Raw genomic sequence first — 21008 nt, 5'->3', positions numbered from 1 at the left:
CTGAAACCAGAAACATGGAAAAGGAACTTGGACAGGGCTGAAAACAACATTCTTGTAGATCAAGTATTTAGCCTTCTCTCTGATCTGAAACACACCAGGAGAAACACTTCAGGCAGCTCTTCATAGAGCAGATGGTAAACAGAGAGGGAGGTTGGGGAATCTGGGGTCCTCTTGGGTCCTCCCACCCCTGTCACCCAGTCACCATGTGTACACTATTCAGTGGGAGCCAGAAGACACCACCAAAACAACTCAGGTGGGGTGCTGGGTGGACGAGGGTGATGGTGGATGGTGGATGGGGGCAGCGAGTCACAACTCACACTATCATTGATCAATTGAGTGATTTTAGTCAAGTGAATACATGGCAGGAAAAGCATGGAAATAAAATGAACACATATGGGAATTACTATTAACATAAGTGATAACATCAAAACATCTGGTAAAATGCAGTTAAAAAAACAACACAAATGAAATGGAATGTAAAACATTTTCACAGTATTCAAAGCTTTTGTACAAGACTGAAACTCTAAAACAAGAGTGAGTTACTATATGAAGGAACGAGAGGAAATGGGAATTTCACCCATGTCCTGTGTATCTGCTGGTGACAGGTCAGGGCAGCCGGGCTGTCATTCCAGGGACGTTTCCTAAGGTATGCTTCCCAAGCAGACCATCTGCGCTCAACACATCTACCGAGCCATAGCACGGCAGCCAGTCGTAGAGTCTGATGGGATAAACAGATCCTAGGCTTGGGGAATGGAATCTGTGTAATTTATAGATCCAAATGGAAACTGGGGCTCTGACTGGCTTCTGCCCTGGGGAGAACTTGGTGCTAATCCACCAATACCAAGAGCCAAGTGTTACACGGGATAGTTTAAAAATAAAGTGTTCTTGGAATTTTCACCTCCTACTCTATCTTCTAAGATAACTACTAATATTCTTCAAAGATTTGGTGGAGTTCTGCCAGTGGCCTCATATAGAACTCTTTCCAGAATGATTATTTTAAAGCTTTGCAAATCCAACATTTGCACTATCAAAAATTATCACATCACGTATGGATCTCCTCTTGGAAACTAAAGACTAAGCCAATGAGTCTGCACATTGGTTTTGTTATATCCTTTGTTAAGAACAACAAAAGTTGGTGATAATGTGGCTTTGGGCTCTTTTCATCCTGAAATTTCTGATGTGGTAGGGACAGAGCTGGTGTCTAAAGTTATCACTGAAGGACACAGTGAAACTTAATAGCCAATGACCCTGAGGCTGGGATGAAACCTGCAGCTGTAACTCTCATTTCCAAAGTCGTGGGGCCCTTGCTGAAACTGCTGCTTCCTGCTGAGGATTCCCACTCAAAGAGCTGCACAGCACGGCCAGCCGTTCCCACGCTCCTTCTGTGACAACTGCTACTCTACACCCTCTCTTCTGGTCCCTGCTGTATAGACGAGGGCCCTGCTGCAGAATGCATTTTCTTAAGATTAGCCGATATGCATCAGCACTGAACTCTTGACTTAACTGACCAAAGCTAAGGCCCAACCCTATGAAGTCATGAGACTGCATCTCAGCTGGACAGCAGGGAAGTAGAATACATCTAATTACTAAATACATATACACATTTAAAATCATCTAAAATAACAGGTAAGCCATAGAGGATCCCCAATACTTTATAATTAAATGTCTGAGAGGACTAAAAAGGTGTTAAAATGATGGAATTGCTAACTGTGAGCAGTCAATTACATCAGGATAGCTCTCAGATAGGTAACTAAATCGGTGTGATTTCCAGACAAATATCTCAAGTTAACAGAATCTTCCCTTACTTCTGTGTAAGTCCAGGGCCACAGGGGGATACCTAACAGCCTCACTGCCACACCCGAATGAGGTCTCAACACTCCCCCAGGAGAACAATTGCTAAGGCCCTTGAGATGTGGTAGAAAATAAAAAATCAGGCTTTGATGGAAGACATTAACATTAATTCTTTAGAACACTTCCTCTATATTGGACAAAAGGAGCAAAGTTGTCTAAGAGAACTTGTTTATTTACATTACTTCTTAAGCATAATGGCTTTGCAGAATATCTGCAGGCAGTTGGGAAAGCCACAGATACAGTTACCTTCAAACTCTCTTCTTGGATAGGACCCCTGTGTCCATTTTCCCACTGCAGACATGGAAAACTAAAAAGTGGAGGGGGTCAGGCAGGCAGGATACTCTGAGTCTCTAATCTGTGGGCAACCAAGCTAAAAGGAATTGGCTTCTTCAGAGGGAACCACAGACGGGAAGCGCTGCGAAATTGTCCTAGTGCTACCAGCTCCAGGGCGCCTGAGCACTCCTCAGAAAGGAAGGTCCAAGCTGTGCTGTGCTGCTGGATGAATCCACCTCCTCTAAAAATGCCCAGGGTGGCAGGAGGGCTGTCCCCCACAGGAGCAGCCAGAAGTGGATCAAGAGACCTTGGTTTTGGTTTGCCCTTCAAATATTCAAAGCAGACTTTTTTTAAACCGTGGGAAGTAAGTGGGTTTTCATCTTGCTGTTGTTCTTTTAAAAATGTGAAATGAATAAACAAATGCAATTAGAATACAAAGCTCTTCACCCAATTTCACAATTCATCCCAGCTAATAATTTGCTCCACTGTTCTAATTTTTTAAGATTCTTTTTTGTTTTCTAACTGTCTTTGGAAAACTACTAACCATTGCTTCCTCATCCTGAAAGTGCTCCTGTCCCTCCTGCCCTCTGTGTTCCTCCTTCTTTGCAGCCCTTTAAGTATCTGCAGGGAGGTCACACACAGGGCTGACAGGAGCCACCATGACCCACGCATGGGGCCTGAGGGCTCAGCAGGCAGTGACCTCCTGCTGCGTGTGCGCTCCAAATCCCTGCACCTGTTACTTTCTGAACTGATCTAAATAAGCATGGGTGCGTCTGTTCCTATCTAACACAGACAGAAAGAGAAATTACTCTGAAACTGAAAGTGACAGGATTCACCAATAGTTAGAACGTGCTAGTTCCAAAGGCACAAGTGAGCCAACAGATCCACAAGCAATTTGCAGCAACACTGAGATGATGTGGAACTTAGTTTGTGATGCCCAAGCCCTCTTTTCTGAGAATGGGACTTCTCCAGAAACTTTGTCTTTTAGTGACTGCATCTCTGGGGGCAATGGCTCTGCCCCTCTTTGCACTGTGCCCGCCATGCCCTGCTGCCGCTGTCCAAAACCTTCCTAAATCAAGTGGCCTTCCTTACCTGACCTGACTATACTGGGGTGGGGGTGGGGGTGAGATGGGAGGAAGGGGCTGGGGTGGGAAAGCTGTGAGAACAAAACCAGCTGATTACAGTGCCCACACCCACTGCACCAGCAGGAGCAGTGTGTGTGACCACGGGCTACCCCCCTCGCCCCACCCACACTGCTCCCTACCCGCCCACTCCTGGGAATCACTTAAAAACTGACTGAAAAGTGGGGCACTCATGGTTCTTCATCTTCTTCATGAAGTTTTTGAACTCTTTGTTCTTCTTGTCCCACTTGTGAATAGCTGTGAGCAGATACTGGCCCTTCACCTTCCGGCCCATGATGAGGAAGTGGGGACTCAGGTTATCCAGCTGGTGGCATGGGCAGTCGGCCCCGTTCTTCAGGAATAGCACCAACCTCTTCAGGTCCTTCTTTTTGATGGGTCCCAACTTCAGGGGCTTCTTCTTCTTAGGGACAATCTTCTTGTCACCATTTTCTTTTTTCACTTCTTTTATTTTCATCCTCAGGGCTGGAGAGGTGAGGGAAGAGAAGGAGAGAAGGGGAGGTGAGAAACAGCATTTTAGGATACAGCTTTCCATCTGAAACACGATCTGCTCCTCTGGCTGAAGTAGACAATCACAGGCATGGAGGTGGCAAGTGCCAGAGGGAGGGAGCTGCCTGCACAAGATGCTGAGGTCTGGGGAACTCATAGCCCTGCTGTTTCTGCAGTGTCTAACAGCACCTCAGGAATCACCACGGATTCTCAAAACCAAATCATATTTCTCTTTCATAAGACTCAGTGATGCAGAATATCACTTAGACTGCCTTAGAAGGAGCAGGTCTGACCAATTTAGTCCATCATCTCAGGCTAGAGATCCTAGAATTCAAAGAAAAAAAAAAAAAACACAACCCTGGTATTTTTTTAAAGAGAAAGTTAGTGGTTTAGTTTTTAAACATTCAAACTTCTTTGAGAGTTGGGCCCCACGGACAAGGCAAACTCGGTGAGGGAACATCCTGGAGGACTTGCAACTGCCTCACCTGGGTGCTCAGAACAGCACTGTGCAGCCTCAGCCTGGGGAGCTCCAAGCACTGTGTCCCCAGGACACTGGACAGCAGGGAGTGCGAATGCTATCAGCACTTAGCTACTGGCCACCAACAGGGCTATTAGCTATGGAGACCTACGCAGAATCCAACTTTCTGACCTGTCAGAGCAAGTCATAATAGCTATGTCCAGGTGATGACCATTCTTCAGGTCTAATATGGTGCAAAGGCTGCTTCTGTTAGCACTACCCCACTGGATAGAGCAAACCAATGCATCCATTACCTCTGCTTCTACTTTTCTCTACAGACTCTGCATTAACCTTTTTTTCCCAGTGCTGGGGATCGAACCCAAGCCTTACATATACTAAGTAAATGCCCTACCCTTGAGCCATACCTCAGCCGTCAACATTACTTTTAAGTTGTAGACCAGATCCTCCGGTGATGGCCTCACAGGGTCTACTGATAAAGACAAATTAGTGTGGAGGAACACAAGCAAATAGATAGTGTTGCAACTATCACTGATCTTCCTCTAGGATGGGTCAATTCCAGATATTTGGGAATTGCAAGTCATTTTCTAGATGCCCATTACCAAAAAAGTTGTACACTATCTCTGAATTCCTCTGAATTAAAAATTACCAACCCCTCTTTTTAATAACTCAGGGCTTCCATCCACGCTACATGAGGAAACTCTTGAATTTGAACCACATAATAATAGCTAACAATTATGAAAGCTTATGGCATGCCAATAAGTCTGCAAAATACTTTTCCACGCATCTTCTCAATTCATTTTAGTAACTCCATGAGAAAGATATGATTAATTTCTCCATCTAACAGATGAGAAAACTGAGCTTTACAGAGTTAAGCAGATTTTTCCCAGGTTATTAATCCTAAACCCACATGTGTGAGTCAGCTGTCCATTACTATAACAAATACCAAGGTAAGTAAACTTATAAGGAAGAAAGGTTTATTTTGGCTCACAGTTTCATTCCATGATTGACTGCCCTGTCACTTTGGGCCTGTGGAGAGGCAAGACATCATGGTTGGAGCACATGCTAGAACAAGCTGCTCAGCTCAAAGCAGCTGGAAAGCAGAGAGATGAAAAGAAGAGGGGCCAGGGAACCATTATCCTCTTTGAGGTCACATTCCCAGTGACCTAAATTCCTCTTACCAGGCCCCACCTCCAAAAGACTCCATCACCTCCCACTCACTGGGAATCATGCTTTAACAGTGGGCTCTTCAGGGGACACTTCTCCAAACCCTAACACCACATCTGACTGTGCCTTTCTAATCATTATGTTGTTCTTGCTGACTATGTAGTTCCAGAATTGTTTACAATGTACCCCAAACTTAAAGCATTCAATGAATGGACCAAGGAAATAAGGGGGAGAAACTCAGACCCTCTTCCCAGTTTCACCCACATTTAAAGATGACTTTTCTCATGAAGTGGGAAAGGCTTCCTGGCACCAAAAGAGACTACTCTAGCAAAGGCAAAACTGCAGTGCAAAGCCTTTGTATCTGATATTCAGTTGTTTAGAAAACCGTGGTTTTGGCTAACCCACAAGTAAAGAAGAAGGCAAAATCCTAGGAGCAACCTTTAATGAATGTGTCAAAGTTACTAAATTAAACACTCTTCTAAGTCACTAAATTAAATATTCTCCTATTATTTTTGTTTTCTGATGAAAGGAGGCCCAGATCCTAAAGCCTACTTAACTCAAGCTCTATACAATATCCCAGGCCGGACAAGTGGCTCACCCCAAGAGTTGCAGAAAGGTCAAAACTGAGCACCAATGTGCTCCTGGGGGATCAGCACTGACGTAGGGGGCTCCAGCATGTGTGGGAGTGGACAAGCACAGTTTCTCAAGTAGCTCCATTTGTCAAGCTCTCTCCCCACCTTGAGGTGGCCATGGCCATGCTCTGATTATGTTTGATGGCTACACCCATGAGCGTGAGAGCAGAGGGAACCACAGCCTGGAGGGCAGGGAGGAGAAAGCTGTAGGGACCTCCCTTGTGTGTCTCACCAAGATGTGCTCTAAGCAGCCCACACCTGCTTCAGCTTCCACAGTTGCCTGACAAACCTTGAACCTAGAGGTTCACTGAGAAAAGTCTTTCCCTTTTCTAGTGCATGGCTTGATGAATAAGAGAAGTTCTCAGTGGGTTCAAAGAGGAACCAGAAAAGAGACACATTGCTAGGCCAAGGCAAAGTCAAGTCTTCCTTCTGCCTCCTCTCTGCAATGCAGAGCAAATCGGAGTGGGGGAAACCACTTACTGTAGTTTGGATCCTAAGTGTCCCCTAAGGCCCATGTGTCAAAGACCTGATCCCTGAGTGACACCACTGGGAAGTGATGGAACCTTCATGAGGTACAGCCTCATAGGAGGTCTCTCAGCCATAGAGTGTGCTCCAGAAGGGGACTATGGGACTCTGGCCCCTTCCTCCTTTCAGCTCCTTGACCAGGAAGTGAACAGTTTACTCTACCACATTCTCTGACCACAATATGCTGATTTGCTCAAAGGTATGGGCCAAGTGATCAGGCACTGGAGTCTCCAAAACTGTGAGCCAAAATAAACTTTTTCTCTTTATAACTTGATTATCTCAGGTATTTGTGGCAGTGACAAAAATCTGACTTAACACTCTGCAAAGGAAGGCTGCAAGGAGTTCTGCACGGGAGCAAGGGCATGAAAACAACTTCTCTCATCTTATAAGACTCTACAAAAAGGGGCCCAGGCTATTAGAAAAGTCCCCAGTTACTACCCAAAGCCAACAGCTTTGAGCACAACATTGCTACAGGAGTGATCAAGCGCATCACCAGGGAGACTCAGGGACACTCCTTTCTGCAGAGAAGTGAGTCAACATTTCCTGAGTGTCCACCCGTGCTGGCCTCTAAAACTGCTATCTATAGATGACAGGTGCTACATATCGTTCTCTGTTTGCTACCCACAACAATCATGTTAAGTAGACATAACTGTTATTTTATTAAAATCAAGGAAAAGGAGCCAATCTAAATAATGACAGCACAAGGCAACAATTTATAAGAGACATGATCAGGATTAGAAGCCACATCTTAACCCATAGCCCATGTTCTCTCTTCCCATACCATCACTCAGTGTAAAATGATATTGCTTCGGTGGAAACTATTTCACTCTTTTGATTGTGTTGCTTTTAATCACCACTCAAATCAAGAATTAGTGCTCCTTTGCCATGACCACGTAAAGGAATTTAGTTTACATGAGGAGGGGTGCAAGGGGAGAGGGGAAAATTGATGGAAATGTGTTATGCATTAGACTCTACTTCTTTCCATTTGGCGTACTTTCTTTTCTGAGGTGGGGAGAGTAGGGAAGAAGGTACATATGGCCAGAAATTGCTAACATCTTTCCATCTTTCAAGGTTTATTTTAGGGATGCAGATTACAATGGTTAGATAAGTGGTTACCTGTCTAAGATTGATTTCTCCCTGCCTTGTGGATGGGTATGCAGCCCCACCATGCTGTGTAGGGGCTGCTGGCCCCAGAACAGCCAGGGACTCTCCCTCTTCCACCACACTAATGTGCCACCCCAGGGGTTTCATCCATGGCTGGGTACACAACACAATGCTGGTAGAACTCAAAGAGGAAAAGACCCAGAAGGCAGCTGCAGGGGCAACAGAGTACCGGCCCTGGGTGCTGTATGACCTCCAGCCCCAGTCTCCCATCTATAAAGGATACAGCATGGCCTGGCTGCTGTCTGGCAGACTTGCCATTCAGAGGGCCTATGCTGGCAAACTGGGAGCAGTTTGTCTCCAGTTGTCTCCAGCCAAGTTCTCTACCTTGGACTCTTCTTCACCCCGACAGAGAGCACTACACGTCTAGACTGTATCTCAGCTATCTGTAGCAACTAGACCCTCTACTGAAACATGGCAAGACAAAACACAAACAAAACAATTTGTTTTTCTGAGTAACAATTTAATGTCCCACAAGGATAGTACATTACTCCCACCTATGCATTACTGCCAGCAAGAATTCAGAGACCCATAAACTTTGAAAACCCAAAACCTGAGGCTGCAATTAGGGTCTCTGGGTCTTTCTCAGCAATCTTAAAACAAATAATCCCCTATGTTTGAGTAGACCATTAAAGTTTCATTCCATTTTTGGTCACTCAAACCACATTTCTGCTCACAAATTATGCTTCCTTGATAGCTTCCCCATGAAGATTGGCCATATTCCTGAGGCTGAAATGAGAATCAGAAAATCATTATGCCCACCCCAAGCCTACACTTTTGTCAAAACCATCTTTTCCTCCTGACCTTCCTGGTGGTACTAATGATGCCACTGTTCCTCCAGTGCCTTAGACATAGTGCTTGGGTGAAAGACAACCACAGGCCAAGGACCAACCACCTGTGCAATCAACCTATTCATAGGTGCATTGGACCAACCACCTATACACCTATGAAATTGCTGAAATTGGGATCTGACAGGAAAAGTGAGAATAGGGCTGAGTCAGGAACCCATTTGACTACAGACTGTAGTCAGAAGGAAGAGTAAAATGTAGAGAAAAGCAGGAATGGGGAGACCCAAAGAATTATCTTGCTGGAGTCAGAGGAAAGAGAAGAGTCATTGTAAACGTCAAAGATAAGAAACAAGGCAACCCAGGGTCATGAAAACCACAGAAGAAAGATATTTCAAGTGGAGGAGACAACCTTGAGCCCTTAATGCTAAGGATTTAAGAATAAGTCTGAAACTAGATCACTTGATTCAGTGATTGGGAGATCACCAGAGATCTGTGAAAGGCTGGGATCTGATGGGGCAAGGGTGAATTCCAGAGATTCAAAACCCCACAGGAAGAGAAAACAAAAGCAGGCCCTGAACCACAAACACCAAACTCCTGTACTGCTCGTGCAAAGTTACTGCTGGCTACTTCTAGCCAGACACATTCCCACTCTTAGTGAGGTCAATCTAAAATTATAGTTAAACATCTTATAAACACATACAAGAAAATGGTAAGAGAAACAAGAACATATCAACAACATTCTGCATAATAGAAAGCAAATGCATGGTAGAACTTGGCTTGATAGAGAAGAAACACTGAAACCCAGCTGCCTACAAGGAGAGATGCCAGTAAAAAGCAGGCTGGTCCTCATTGCAGGACCCAGAAATCCTCATGGATGGGATCTGCACACCACTACTGTGTTTTGCTAAGTGCAGAGATCGGTATGAGGTCCATAGAGAGTCACTCAGATCCTTTCCCCAGTGCCATAAACCCAAGCAGCTGCCCCTCACTAACTTCAGTAGTAGCCAACAGGTGTATTCTATACAGAGGTTTGACCAGTAAGACAAGTAGCAGAGTACTTAACAGGCACCACTATAAAAAAGGAAAGCCCACTTAGTAAAAGAGGTACCTTCCGACCTTACAACACATGCATGCCCCCCAGTGAAAAGACTGAGTGGTTACTCTAACAATAGCTCAAAAGCAAAGGATCTATGTCCTCTCCCCCTCCCCCCAAAAACTTCTAAAATGAGAATCAAAAATCAAAGGCTCCGAATATAGTTAGTTTCCAATTCCACATCTCACTCTTACATTCAAATACACAGTCAAGGCCTCGCAGGCATCTGAGGAAAGACTTTAAATGTCAGTGATACAGACCAAAATATAGAAAACAAACTTTAAAAAATTATGAAGTAAAAGAGATGATGCAGTGAGCATTAAAAAAACTTTTAAAGTGGCAATAAAATTAGAGATGATATTGTATTTATAAAACAAGAACACAAAATATTACAGGGAGCATTCAGAGCACAGAAAAAAAAGTAAAAGAGTACTTGGATATTTAAAATAAAAAAGAACCAAAGGGTCCAAAACAAATGATTTAAGAGAAGGTTAAGGAAATTTCCGGAGGAGTTGAACCATATGGCAAAGAGGGGACAACCAAAAATAGAATATAAATCTAAAAGATGACACATTTAAATGAAAGGAGGATCTAGTCAATCCTCATCATTTTTCAGATAAAAAAAATCCATTGGGTTACAATGTGGATTATTTATGTTGAATTGGAAGGGACATTAAACCTAGTCCTAGCTGCTGGGAAGTAGCTGCCCAAGGTCTTCCAGCTGGAGGTTCTCCCAGCTGCAGCTGCCACCTGTTCCCCTTGCTCGTCCACCCAGGACTTTTTGCTTTATCCCATAATTCCCCCAGTAGGAGAGCAAGAACAGATGGATGAGGTCCCAGCAAATCTTGGGATCCCTGGACCAGCACTTGGACACATTCTCTCCAACAGGCACCAATGAAAAGCCAAACAAGGACAGACACTAGGCTATGTATGCTGATTCCCAAGAAATCTACTTCTCTCTTAAACTAATTTCTTCTTTAAAGAGCTCCCATGTTGCCAAACAGATGACTGGAGGAGCAGGAGTGAGACGGTCACAGTGATGGTACTGTACCACCCAGAGTCACCCCTCAGACCAGGAAGGTCCCCCGATCCTGTGCCCCAGCCCTGCAGCCCGGCCTACAACCACCTGCTGTACAGACCCTCCAGGTGAAAAGGTCTGTTCAAATAAGAAAGCTTCTCTGTGCCATGAAGACAGAGGAGCCTGACTTGGCTCCTCAGCCTAGTTCCCTTCCCTCTTGGGTGGGGAATCTGGAAGTCGGAGGCAGAAAGCACCATCCCCAAATCCAATTTTGCAAACGAGATTTGATAATAGTGCCAAGTAAGGCCCTGAACTCTGAGAAGCTGCAGGCCCCTCCCCACACTCAGCCAAGGGCCTAGGCACTGTGGAGAGCGTGCTTTAAGGCACTGGGGCAGATGAGTCCTCCTGACAAAGCATCTCTGGATAGCAGTTTACCAGAACCCTCTGTTCTCAGTAGAAGCCAGTATTTGGCATCATTAATTCGTTTAGCAAAGAAAGGAGCTGGCACTTTGTCACAATAACTCAGACTCTCTCCCTGACCACAAACCACACACTGTGTATTTACAAGCATTTACCCACTACAGAACATACCCCCTACAAAAACGAAAAATAAAAAAAAACAAAGGCAGCTTTCTCCCTCTTACCTACACAAAACAGTATATGTAGAAAATGCTCTAGAGGAACTCTTTTGGGGCAAATTGTTTAATTGAAGTTGTCCTGTTTTCTGGATCTCAGAAACCTTAGGGAGATGGTTAGACAGAGACTAGAATTTGCAGCTTCACATGCTCTTCCCCATTTCTCTCACTCTCTGTCTCTGTCTCTGTCTCTGTCTCTGTCTCACACACACACACACACACACACACACACACACACACACACACAAGCAGCATCAATGTCAGCCATCTGGAATTCCACTGCCTAATTGCTTGATTTTATGGATTGTGTTAAATCCCACTGATTTAAACTAATGGTGCAAAGTGAAAACCCCACTTTGTGAGGAAAGTGCTGCCCACTGTGGTTTTCTTTGGGAAGGCATGCATTTTGGTGGCTCTAGCAGCAAAAGCCTAGGTTGCAGAGTAGGACAAACAAGAGCTCTGGCTCTTCCCCTCCCTGGTGTGTAATTTACAGCCCTACCTGCCAGCCTTCCTCCTCCCTCAATAGGAGGCAGAGGAGATGCGAATGAGCTGTATAAATGTGGTCCCTCATTAGGACTGCCTGAAGTGTATCCAAGTTCCGGAAAAGCTGCCAAGGCAAACAGCTTTTCCCACCACAGGGTCACTGGATTTCTATCCCTCTCCACTCTACCTCCTGGTATTGCCCCAAATGGCAAGCTGGAATGTGGGATGCTGTCTTGGAAGGAAGAAGATGGAGAGTAGGTGAACAGGCTTCAAAGCCAATGAATGGGAGAAGCCATGAGCATCCCCAGGTCTGAGAAATACATAAGTGAGCAGGTCTGAGCAACATCCTAATCCCCTGGAAGACATGTTAAAAATGCAGATTGTTGCGCTCCACCCACCCAAGTTTCTGATCACTAGCAACAGAATGCAGCCTAAGAGTTGTATTTTAAACAAGGTCTCAAAGATGCTGATGCTTCTGGGTTAGGAAAGCTACATCAGCACCACTGGTTATAGGGTTTAAGGATGGAGATAGGTTGGTACTTTGACATGTCATGTTGGCTAGCAAACTCCATTTCCATTCCAGCACTGACAATCTAAATCAAAATTTTCACTTTTCCTTCGTCTGCCTTTGAAATCTGATATGGGAACCTGGGCCAGCTGATGGTGAAGATTGCCCTTGCCTGCTCATATACCCCAGACACCTCACCTACTTCCACCCCACCACCCCAGCTCTACAGCCCAGACAACACCCAAGAGCACTATCTTGGTCATGAAGTTGTTTAAACTTCAAGACAACCCAGGGAAGGACCTGACATACTCCAAGCATGGTGGCCAGCAGGCTGTCACACTGTCTCACTTGATCACAGTAAAAAAAAAAAAAAAAAATAAGGCAGGTGCTGACCCCTGAGTGAGATCCCCCTGAAGTGGCTGAGTCCAGACCTCTGATGTGCCCAGACCACAGGCACATCTTAGCTCTCCTCTTTTTATTATCCTCCTAGTGTGGCCCACTTAAACTCAAAACTTCCCTCCAGGCAAAATTTATGCTTTATTTACCTATTCTTTAAGCCGAGCCACAGTGCACCTTCTCCAGAAAACCTTCAGCCACTTCCAGCCTTGACCTTTCAGGTCCTCCCTGTCTGAACCTTGGCTCAGCACGCTAACTACCTGTGGGTGTGCCTCATCCGCCCTCCTCCCTAATATTAGCTAGCCAAGCCTTTACATCTCTGTTCAGTAGCCAGCACAATGCCGAACTCATCAAAGAGCTCAGTTACCCATCAGTCTGTCATGGAAATGAAGGAACAGATATAAACAGCACAGTCAGTGCGCCAAAGTTCACAGCCCCATTCATGGGACTTGAATTCGTTGTAGAAATATCTGCTTTAGAGCTAATAATAACAGCAGCCAACAATTCCTCAGTCCCTACATGGCACTGGCCTATGCACTTTTACATATTCAAACCCCCCAAATCCTCTAATAACTCCACAAGAAAGGTGCTTTGATTATAACCAGTTTCTAGAGAAGGAGACAAGCAGGAAGGTTCAAGTCATTTGCCCAAGTTCCAACTAATCAACAGCAGAAGTCAACTTTCATCTTAGGAAGCGAAGCTCCCAAAATAAAATAATATCACAGGTTAAATGAACTGCATATGTAGAAAGGGAGCCCCATGTCCTGGGGTGTCCTGAATGCCCTATGACCAGCTGCCTTTTCATGCCTGGGACCAAGGAAGTGTTTAAGTCACCTCTCACTAGCCCCTTTTCCCTTCCACAAGAATTGTGGGTATAAAAGGATTCAGGGAGAGCAGCAACCTCTGTTTAGCCAAGGCCTCTGCTATGAAAGCTAAAGAGAACCCCCTCATCCCAACCATCATCACTTTCTCGCTAGACCCAAGTCCACCCGGCCATACGTAGTGTCATGGTCAGGGATTAAGGTTCTCCTAGCTTTATCACATAGCTCACCCTGCCTATCCAGCCAACTTCCTACTCTTGAATTTTCCTTGCTTTTTCTTTTCAGCCCTTCCAGAGTTTGTACTAGCAGCAGGGAGGCTCAAAGTCACCCTGGAAGCCTGCCTGGACTCGGGCCTTTGGTGAGAGCCGAGGTCCAGTCTGAGCCTGGCCCATAAGCACACCTTCCCCATCCACCAGCCACACAGTGCCAGGCTTCACTGCCAAGTCGGGGGAGTCGAGAGAGGGGAGAGAGCACAGCCTCCAGTCACAAGAAACACGAAGTAGGAATGATGGATTCTCCAAAGTGAGATTGGTCTTGGCCAGAGATGCATTTGGTGCAAGCCAAGAAGTGAGAAAATGAATGGGAGTCAGCAGCAATCCCATGCCCAGGCTGGCCTGGTCTCGATTTTCTAGGGTTCCTGCTCTCTGCCCAACTCAGTTGGTCTGCATTCAGGGTGGCCATGGGTGTCAGCTTCACACTAAGTATCTTGGCTCTTTCCCTGGGCCTCTGAGCCTCACGGAGTCTCCCTTCTCCCTCTCAGCCTGCCTGGACCCTCCCTCCTGAAGAGTTGGGCAAAGGCTCCACAGGCCTGACAAGCAAGCAGTGTAGGAGACACAAGGGCCAGGCTGTGGAAATGCAGAGGCGCCAGCTCTCCTGCCCTGTTCCTCAGGAAAGCCACTGACTGATGGACATGAAGCAGAACACTTCCCTGTGGCTATGGGGACCTTAGGACTCCGAGGACTCCAGCAGAGGTACAGGTGCCAGCCCCACCTCTTGGGGCTCCTTCTCCAACCTCTACTGCTTACAGGCAAATGTATTCTAGAATACTGACCAATTTCCTGGCTTCAGAATTGACAGGTTGTCTTTTTTCCAACATTTTTCATTAGTTCATATACTGATTAATGTACTTCATTTCAGCAGATATATACAGGTGCACAACATACTTTAGTCATTCCCTTTATTACCCTATCCTCCCTGCTAGTTTCACATGGTTTTGGGGAGTTCTATGTGTATCATCTATTTTGATCATATTTATTACCTGCCTCTACACCCCCACTCCCTGTCTTTGAAAGGCTCACAGTACCCTCTATAAGAAGTGCTTCTCTTCCTATAGAAAAGGCAAAATCCCGCAGGGTCCTGGCTGTCTCAGAGAACAGTGCACAAGCTCGACCGCCCCAACAGGAGCATTGGCTACGGACAGGACCAGCCCATGTGCTTCCCTAAGTTCCGTTCTGCCACCTGCCAAGGGCCCCACGGATGCATGGGGAGTACTCCTCCTCCAGCGGCTCTCCAAGCTTCCCTCCCACACCCCATGCACAAGCTCTAAAGCAAGTTGCCCCTGGACAAAGTTGGAGGCTTCTAGTTCTGGGGCTTGAGGGGTGGGTGCAGCATGCTTCTCTCTCGGCAAGGGAGGGCTCCTGGAAGACAGATGTCTCTTTGCACACAATGGCAGCTACAGCCCAGAGAAGTCATGCAGAACACACAGCATTCAAGCTCCTGGTTACTACCCAAAGAGTTCAGCCAAGAAGGTGAATGCAAGGGCATCTTGTCAACTGTCACATGCTATACAGACACCAGATCAGGTCTGTAGCTTTTATGGTCAGATGTAGACATGGAAATACCACGTAATTAATAACCCACCACAATGCCATTTTGTCACAAGGGGAGGTTTTTGGGTACAGGGGCTAATTACAAAGCCACCCTCATCCTCGTCCAATTGAGAAAGACTCAGCAGCGAGATCTTGGATCCTTTCCTATTCTGCTGACTGCTCTCCAAGGGCAACCTTACCCTGCTCCCCAATTCCCTGGGTACCCCACAGTCAAACAGTTTTTAAAAGGTTTGAAAGTTTAAAACGAGCCCTGGGGGCCTGCCATCAGACCACCTCAAAACACCTGCGCTCTCCTGGCCCTTCAGAACCTGCATTCTAAGCCCTCTGGAATCCCAGCTGACTGCCCTTCCTGCCTGCCTCCCAAGCTCCCTGCTCAGCTGCCGAGCACATCTTTCTTCTTGGCTTTGGGTGTGGTTCCACTTACAATGCATGTCTCTAAGGGCAGAAATTAGATCTGATAACACTCTTCTGTCCTCAACATCCCAACAGCACAGCTACTGGCTGCATTCCAAGTAGCTCCCTGCCTGCCATCCAGCCATTACCAAAGCCAGATACCACCAGGGTGTGACCCAGCCCTTAGACTACCACCCTGCCCCTGGGTTTCCTCGGCCACATGAGGTACTCCAGACTGGTGGTACCCTTTGCAGTGAGCCGAGCACTTCCAATAGCCGGGCAGGCACCCACTAACCTTCCCGACAACCTGATTATATGAGTATCACCAGCACTTACCTTTTGACACAGGGGCTGTGAGCATATAACTTTTCAAAAGAAGCCAGCCATTAAGTGACCAGGCCAAGATTCAAGCTAAGGTAACTTGGAGCCCTATAGAATGCTGAAGGATGTTCCTAGAAAAGATCAGATCAATAAGAACCTTACAAAGGGACCTTGCTTGGAAGATGATCTGTTGCCAGTGTAGTTAGTTAAATTAAGACAGAGTCATACTAGATGCAGAAAGACCTTAACCCAGTGTCCTCATAAGGGAAAAAGAGACACAGAAGTACAGAGACATGGGGAAGAAGAGTCTGAAAATGGAAACCGAGGCTGGAATTCCAAGATGAGGAACACCAACTGTGGGAGCCACCAGCAGCCAGGAGAGAGGCAAGGAATAGATGCTCCCTCCAAGGCCACTACTGACACCTGACTTTGTACTTCAGTTCTGGAACTGTGAGAACACAAACTCCCACTGCTCAAGTCCCTCAGTTTCTGGTCACCTGTAACAGCAACACTAGGAAGCAGATGGGTCCACACTCAACACTACTCCCCACCACCTCTCAGCAGACACAGACGGACTGTCAGCCACAAGCATGACGGAGGGCTCGCCGGAGACCCTTGCTCCTCACACCTGCTGCTGGGCTGGGGTCCAGCCGTGCTGTGTGACCTTGGGTGTCACTTAATCGCTTAACTGAAAACCAGAGCTAATAATAGTTGCCATACTTCACAGGGTCAGTATAAAGATAAACTCATGTAGGGAAAAGCATTTTGAAAATGCCAACCTATTTCTGTTACTTTGAAATGTGGGCTGCTTGGATATTTTTTATTCTGTACAATGAGAATATATTTATAATAATATATACAATACTGTATACAATAATATATATATAATATATAATAATGTGAACATGTCTTTGCAAAACTAACTGCAGATTTAAAAATAAATTATATACATATATATATGTTTATTTAAAAATAAATATCCCTATATTACAACCTATAATCATCCCCATAACCTACAGGTTATCTCTATAACCTGTAATCCCTATAATCATCCCTTATCTTCTGTCCCATTTTTAAGTACTACTCTGCCTTCAGAGAAACAAAAGCATCTACATCAAGTGTTTTACTCTTATTAGGCCGACTCACATGTTAGAATTTTTGATTCATTTCCCTGTAGCCTTTCTAGACGACATTCTGTGACTATCTACAACCTCATTCTCATCTTGCTCCCTGAAGCGTGAAGGTTTCAGACCGCCCTACAGGTAAGAAGGCAGTGCCATGCAGATTCTTGCTCTTTATTCCAAGACCTTCAGCAACACACACCCACATTCTGTTTCCACCTCTCTTGCTGGCATGAAGATTTCAGTATCTTTATCTACTGACCTTCAGTCACATCTCTGTTCTTCATCTGGCAACAAGAAGCACTTTTCCCTGACAAGGACAGCAATTACAGGGCAGGGATCGCTCATCCCTCCTCCTCTTCTAAACTCCCTTCCCCCAGTGGATGCCCTTTCAGAACGGAGCTGAGTGACCTGCAGGCCTTTCCCCAGGACACATCCAGTCTTCCACATAGACCAATCTGGCAGCCAGGCAGCAGGCCCGGAGAAACCACTCAGACAACAGTAAGTGGCAGATTACTTCTCCAGCCATTCTCAAAATCCCAAAAGACAGCCACTGGAGGGACCCAAAGGGCAGACCGAAGCCACCTGTCAAACATATGGAAACCTCCCACATCAGCACTAATTTTTGTGGGAAAAAAAAATTTAATTCCTCCACTTTTCTTGAATTTATCGATTAGTTCATCCAACCCATAGAGGTGATTAGAGCCTATTCCTCTGCTCAAACTGACAGCTCCAAACAACCTGAGTGCTGCGGAAAATAAAACTCTTAAGACACTGAGACTATATCACTGAGAGACATGAGGCCACTGGAGAAATCCAAGAAGATTCTGGTTCATGAACCCAAACACAGAAGCAGGACTGGAGGGGAGGAGAAAACTGCAATCCCGGCTTGGCACAGTAACTCTGCTTCTAGCCACACGGCACGATGAGGCAGAGTTCTTTCCCTGCCTGCTGTAAAGCATCAGGGTAAAGCAGCCTCGCTGACGCCCCTCCTGTGGAGAACAGTGCTCAGGTCCCAGTACAGACAGCCTATGGCTCCATGGCAGCAGATGTAGGCAGGGATCCACGTCCCACCACCCAGGAGACTGCATAGAGCCCATGGTGCACACTTGAGGAACTCCAGCAAGTAAGTGCAGGCTAGAATGCTAACATGGTTTGCATAGAAAATCATCAATCCTACTCTGTCTGCCAAGCCAGAGACCATTGGAGGGGCCATAGAACCAAATTCTCATTCTACATATCAGTAAACTGAGGCCCAGAGAGAATTGGAGGACTCCCATCACTCAGTCACCAGCAGTTAAACAGGCACCAGGGCCCTGCGTCCCGTGGGCACCCTGTGCCTCCTTCCCCATTCACATTTTCCTCTCATTTCTCCCTCCACGTCCACTGTCTCAGAAGCCTCTTAGTTTCCAGCCTGTTGGATCTGTCTCCTCCTCCTTCTCTCTCCAAATGAAGGCAATCCTCCTGCCTTCTGAATGCCAGAACTCAGTGCCAAAATTCAACAAAACTAAACCCCACTCCAGGCTAAGAAGCACAATCCCAGCTCATTATCAGATAAATCACTTCCTGGAAGAAATGCAGCTATAGCAGAGGAGGAAAGCAAGGTTCAGTTCCCCCACTCCCACCAGTCCTCTTTATCCCCTGAATTTTCTCAGGACCTCTGATGAGCCCAAACCGCAGTGCCATGACCAGGACAGCAGCACCAGGTCCTGGGATGGTCACACCCCTGTCTGCCTTTGAGGTGCTGGCCGGGAAGCCAGGGAATAGGGACACAGGGTAGGCTTCAGCTACTGGGGGGATGCCCTGACCTCCAGGCCAGCTTGCAAGGCAGTATCCTTCACTGGAATTTGGAATGTGGGTCCCCCTGGGAACTTGCAGGCTGGGGGCTCCTGGGAAGGAACAGACACCTTCTAGCCTGCAACCCAAGCTTCCCACTCCAGGGCAGCTGGAGGGCAAGGAGGAAACAAACCACAGCACTTTCAGCTGCTCCAGCCATAGTCCTGGTACCACCCTGCTCCCAAAGAGCATGGAGAAAGGGGAGACAGGATGAGAATAAGGAGTGAAAGAAAGGGAAAGTACCCCACACTTCGCCAGGCCTGCCTGTTCTCAGCTGGTGCTGGGCGCAGCATTCCGAACAGGGAGATCTGCCAGGAGATACATTAAGTCTGTAAGAAAAGAAGGCTCCAGGCAAAGAGCTGTCAATCACAAGGGAAATCAGCACAGGGATCAGGGATCGTTCCCCCCCCTCTCAGTAAAAGCAGTGTCGTGCTCAGCTTTCACACCACCTCCCCCTTCATACACACAGTTAGACAAAATCCCCATGAAAACTGATCCCCCAATGGCACTAGACACTCCTGCCTGTGTGAGCGATGGGGCAGAAGGTGAGGGAGGCCCCATCCAAGCCTGGACTGTGGTTCCTGTGTGCTGGGCCTCCCCGCTGGCACCTGACTGCTTTGAGGTCACGACCCATAGAGGAGGGTTACTGCTCTTCCCCTGCAAAACCCGCCTTGACAGCAGCCTTCACTGTGCTTACCCAGGTCACCGGAGAGATCTGCAGATGAGGTCAGGGACTAGAAGGAAACCTTCGAGGTTGGGATCCCTCACTGCTGCTGATTTGCTGAGCTGGGGACCCTCACTTTCACCCACTAACATGGCCACCTCCAGAAGAAGCCACTTGCAAAGACACAAGGCAGGTCCTTTAAGAATTGCGCATCACAGAATCTGAATAGCTGTGAAGAACCACATAGCCTTACTTTCTGAATTCTTGCCAAACGCACGCAGGTCTCCCAGGTAGCACAGACAAGAACCCATCCACCTCTGCATAATTTGTGTGTGAGGTCCCATTCCCTGACAAGGTGCCCCAAGCAGTTTCCTGTCTTCACTGAACCAAGTTCTGGAGCTATGCAGAACAAGTCTCCCTTTGCTAGAGGAGACAGCCTCAGTTCTCTCAATTTCCCCTCCTGGTGTTTGCAGTCCTAGGAGGCAGGTGTTCTTGGGCATGCAGGCTTGTCCGCAGGAAGACAAGCTGTGGGGACAAGAGTTTTCAGGACCTTTGGAAAGTGGGACACAGCCAACAGGACACCATCAGGTCCGGTAACTTGGCGCAGGCAGCTTACTTCCTCCTCCTCCTCCTCCTAGCTCCCGCCACTGTTCACTAAAGCGATGCTGAACACTCATTCTTCAGGCTGGCATCAGTTCAGAGGTTGGGCACCAAGAGGAGCAACAAAAGCACTGGGCAGTTACTACTAAGGTGACATGCCACATCTGCCCTGGGGTTGCTGTAGTCACTGTCCCCTCTTTGGGGGCAGGCTGGCTCTTCTACTAATATCAGCAGCCCTTGTCTGCCCCGGGATGTTTAGGGTCAGCTCAGCTTACACTTTAATAACCTGGAAAATTCTCTTTAGGCTCCTGAAAGAAACATTACCATGACCATCCCATTCAGTGCTGGTACATCTGTAACATACGTTTGTCTTTTTTGTTTCCTTTTTTGAGGAAACCATGGCTATGTGATAAATTCCTTGGGGAAAAACAGCCATGTGGAGTGTACTGACTGCCCCTACCAGAAGAGGAAAGGTGCTGTGGGATGCCACGCTGAGCCACATCTTGATGCCAAGACAGCGCTTTGTGACCAGCTGCCATACAGTGAGTCACATGTCACCTGCAAACTATACTTCAGAGTTCCCAGGACACTGACACAACCCCACAGGGTCTCCACACCAGCTTGGTGAACATATATTGAACTGGCAATCTAAGAGGTTCTGCCAATGTTTCTATTTGGAAATGAGAAATCTGCGGCTCAGAGAATTGCAGCTGACTACTTCGCGACTCAGTTCTAAGTTTTAGAAGCAACTGCTTAGAAAGTACTTGTTCCTCACTTCCAAACCATTCTC

General features: G+C 46.7%; 1 protein-coding gene across 1 annotated transcript in view; it reads right to left on the bottom strand.

Annotated features, from left to right (window-relative positions):
• Nucleotides 1-324: 324 nt before the first annotated feature.
• Sfrp1 (secreted frizzled-related protein 1) overlaps nucleotides 325-21008 on the bottom strand; it is a 38958-nt gene continuing 18274 nt past the window's right edge. Inside the window, exon 3 of the mRNA XM_005410533.2 lies at nucleotides 325-3728. Coding sequence (XP_005410590.1) covers nucleotides 3406-3728 — 323 coding nt within the window. The 3' untranslated portion in view covers nucleotides 325-3405. The remainder of the gene's footprint in view (nucleotides 3729-21008) is intronic.

The sequence above is a fragment of the Chinchilla lanigera genome, unplaced genomic scaffold (genome assembly GCF_000276665.1).
Source record: "Chinchilla lanigera isolate Chin_1 unplaced genomic scaffold, ChiLan1.0 scaffold00135, whole genome shotgun sequence".
NCBI classification, from domain to species: domain Eukaryota; kingdom Metazoa; phylum Chordata; class Mammalia; order Rodentia; family Chinchillidae; genus Chinchilla; species Chinchilla lanigera.
This window is presented reverse-complemented; position numbering and strand designations above follow the sequence as displayed.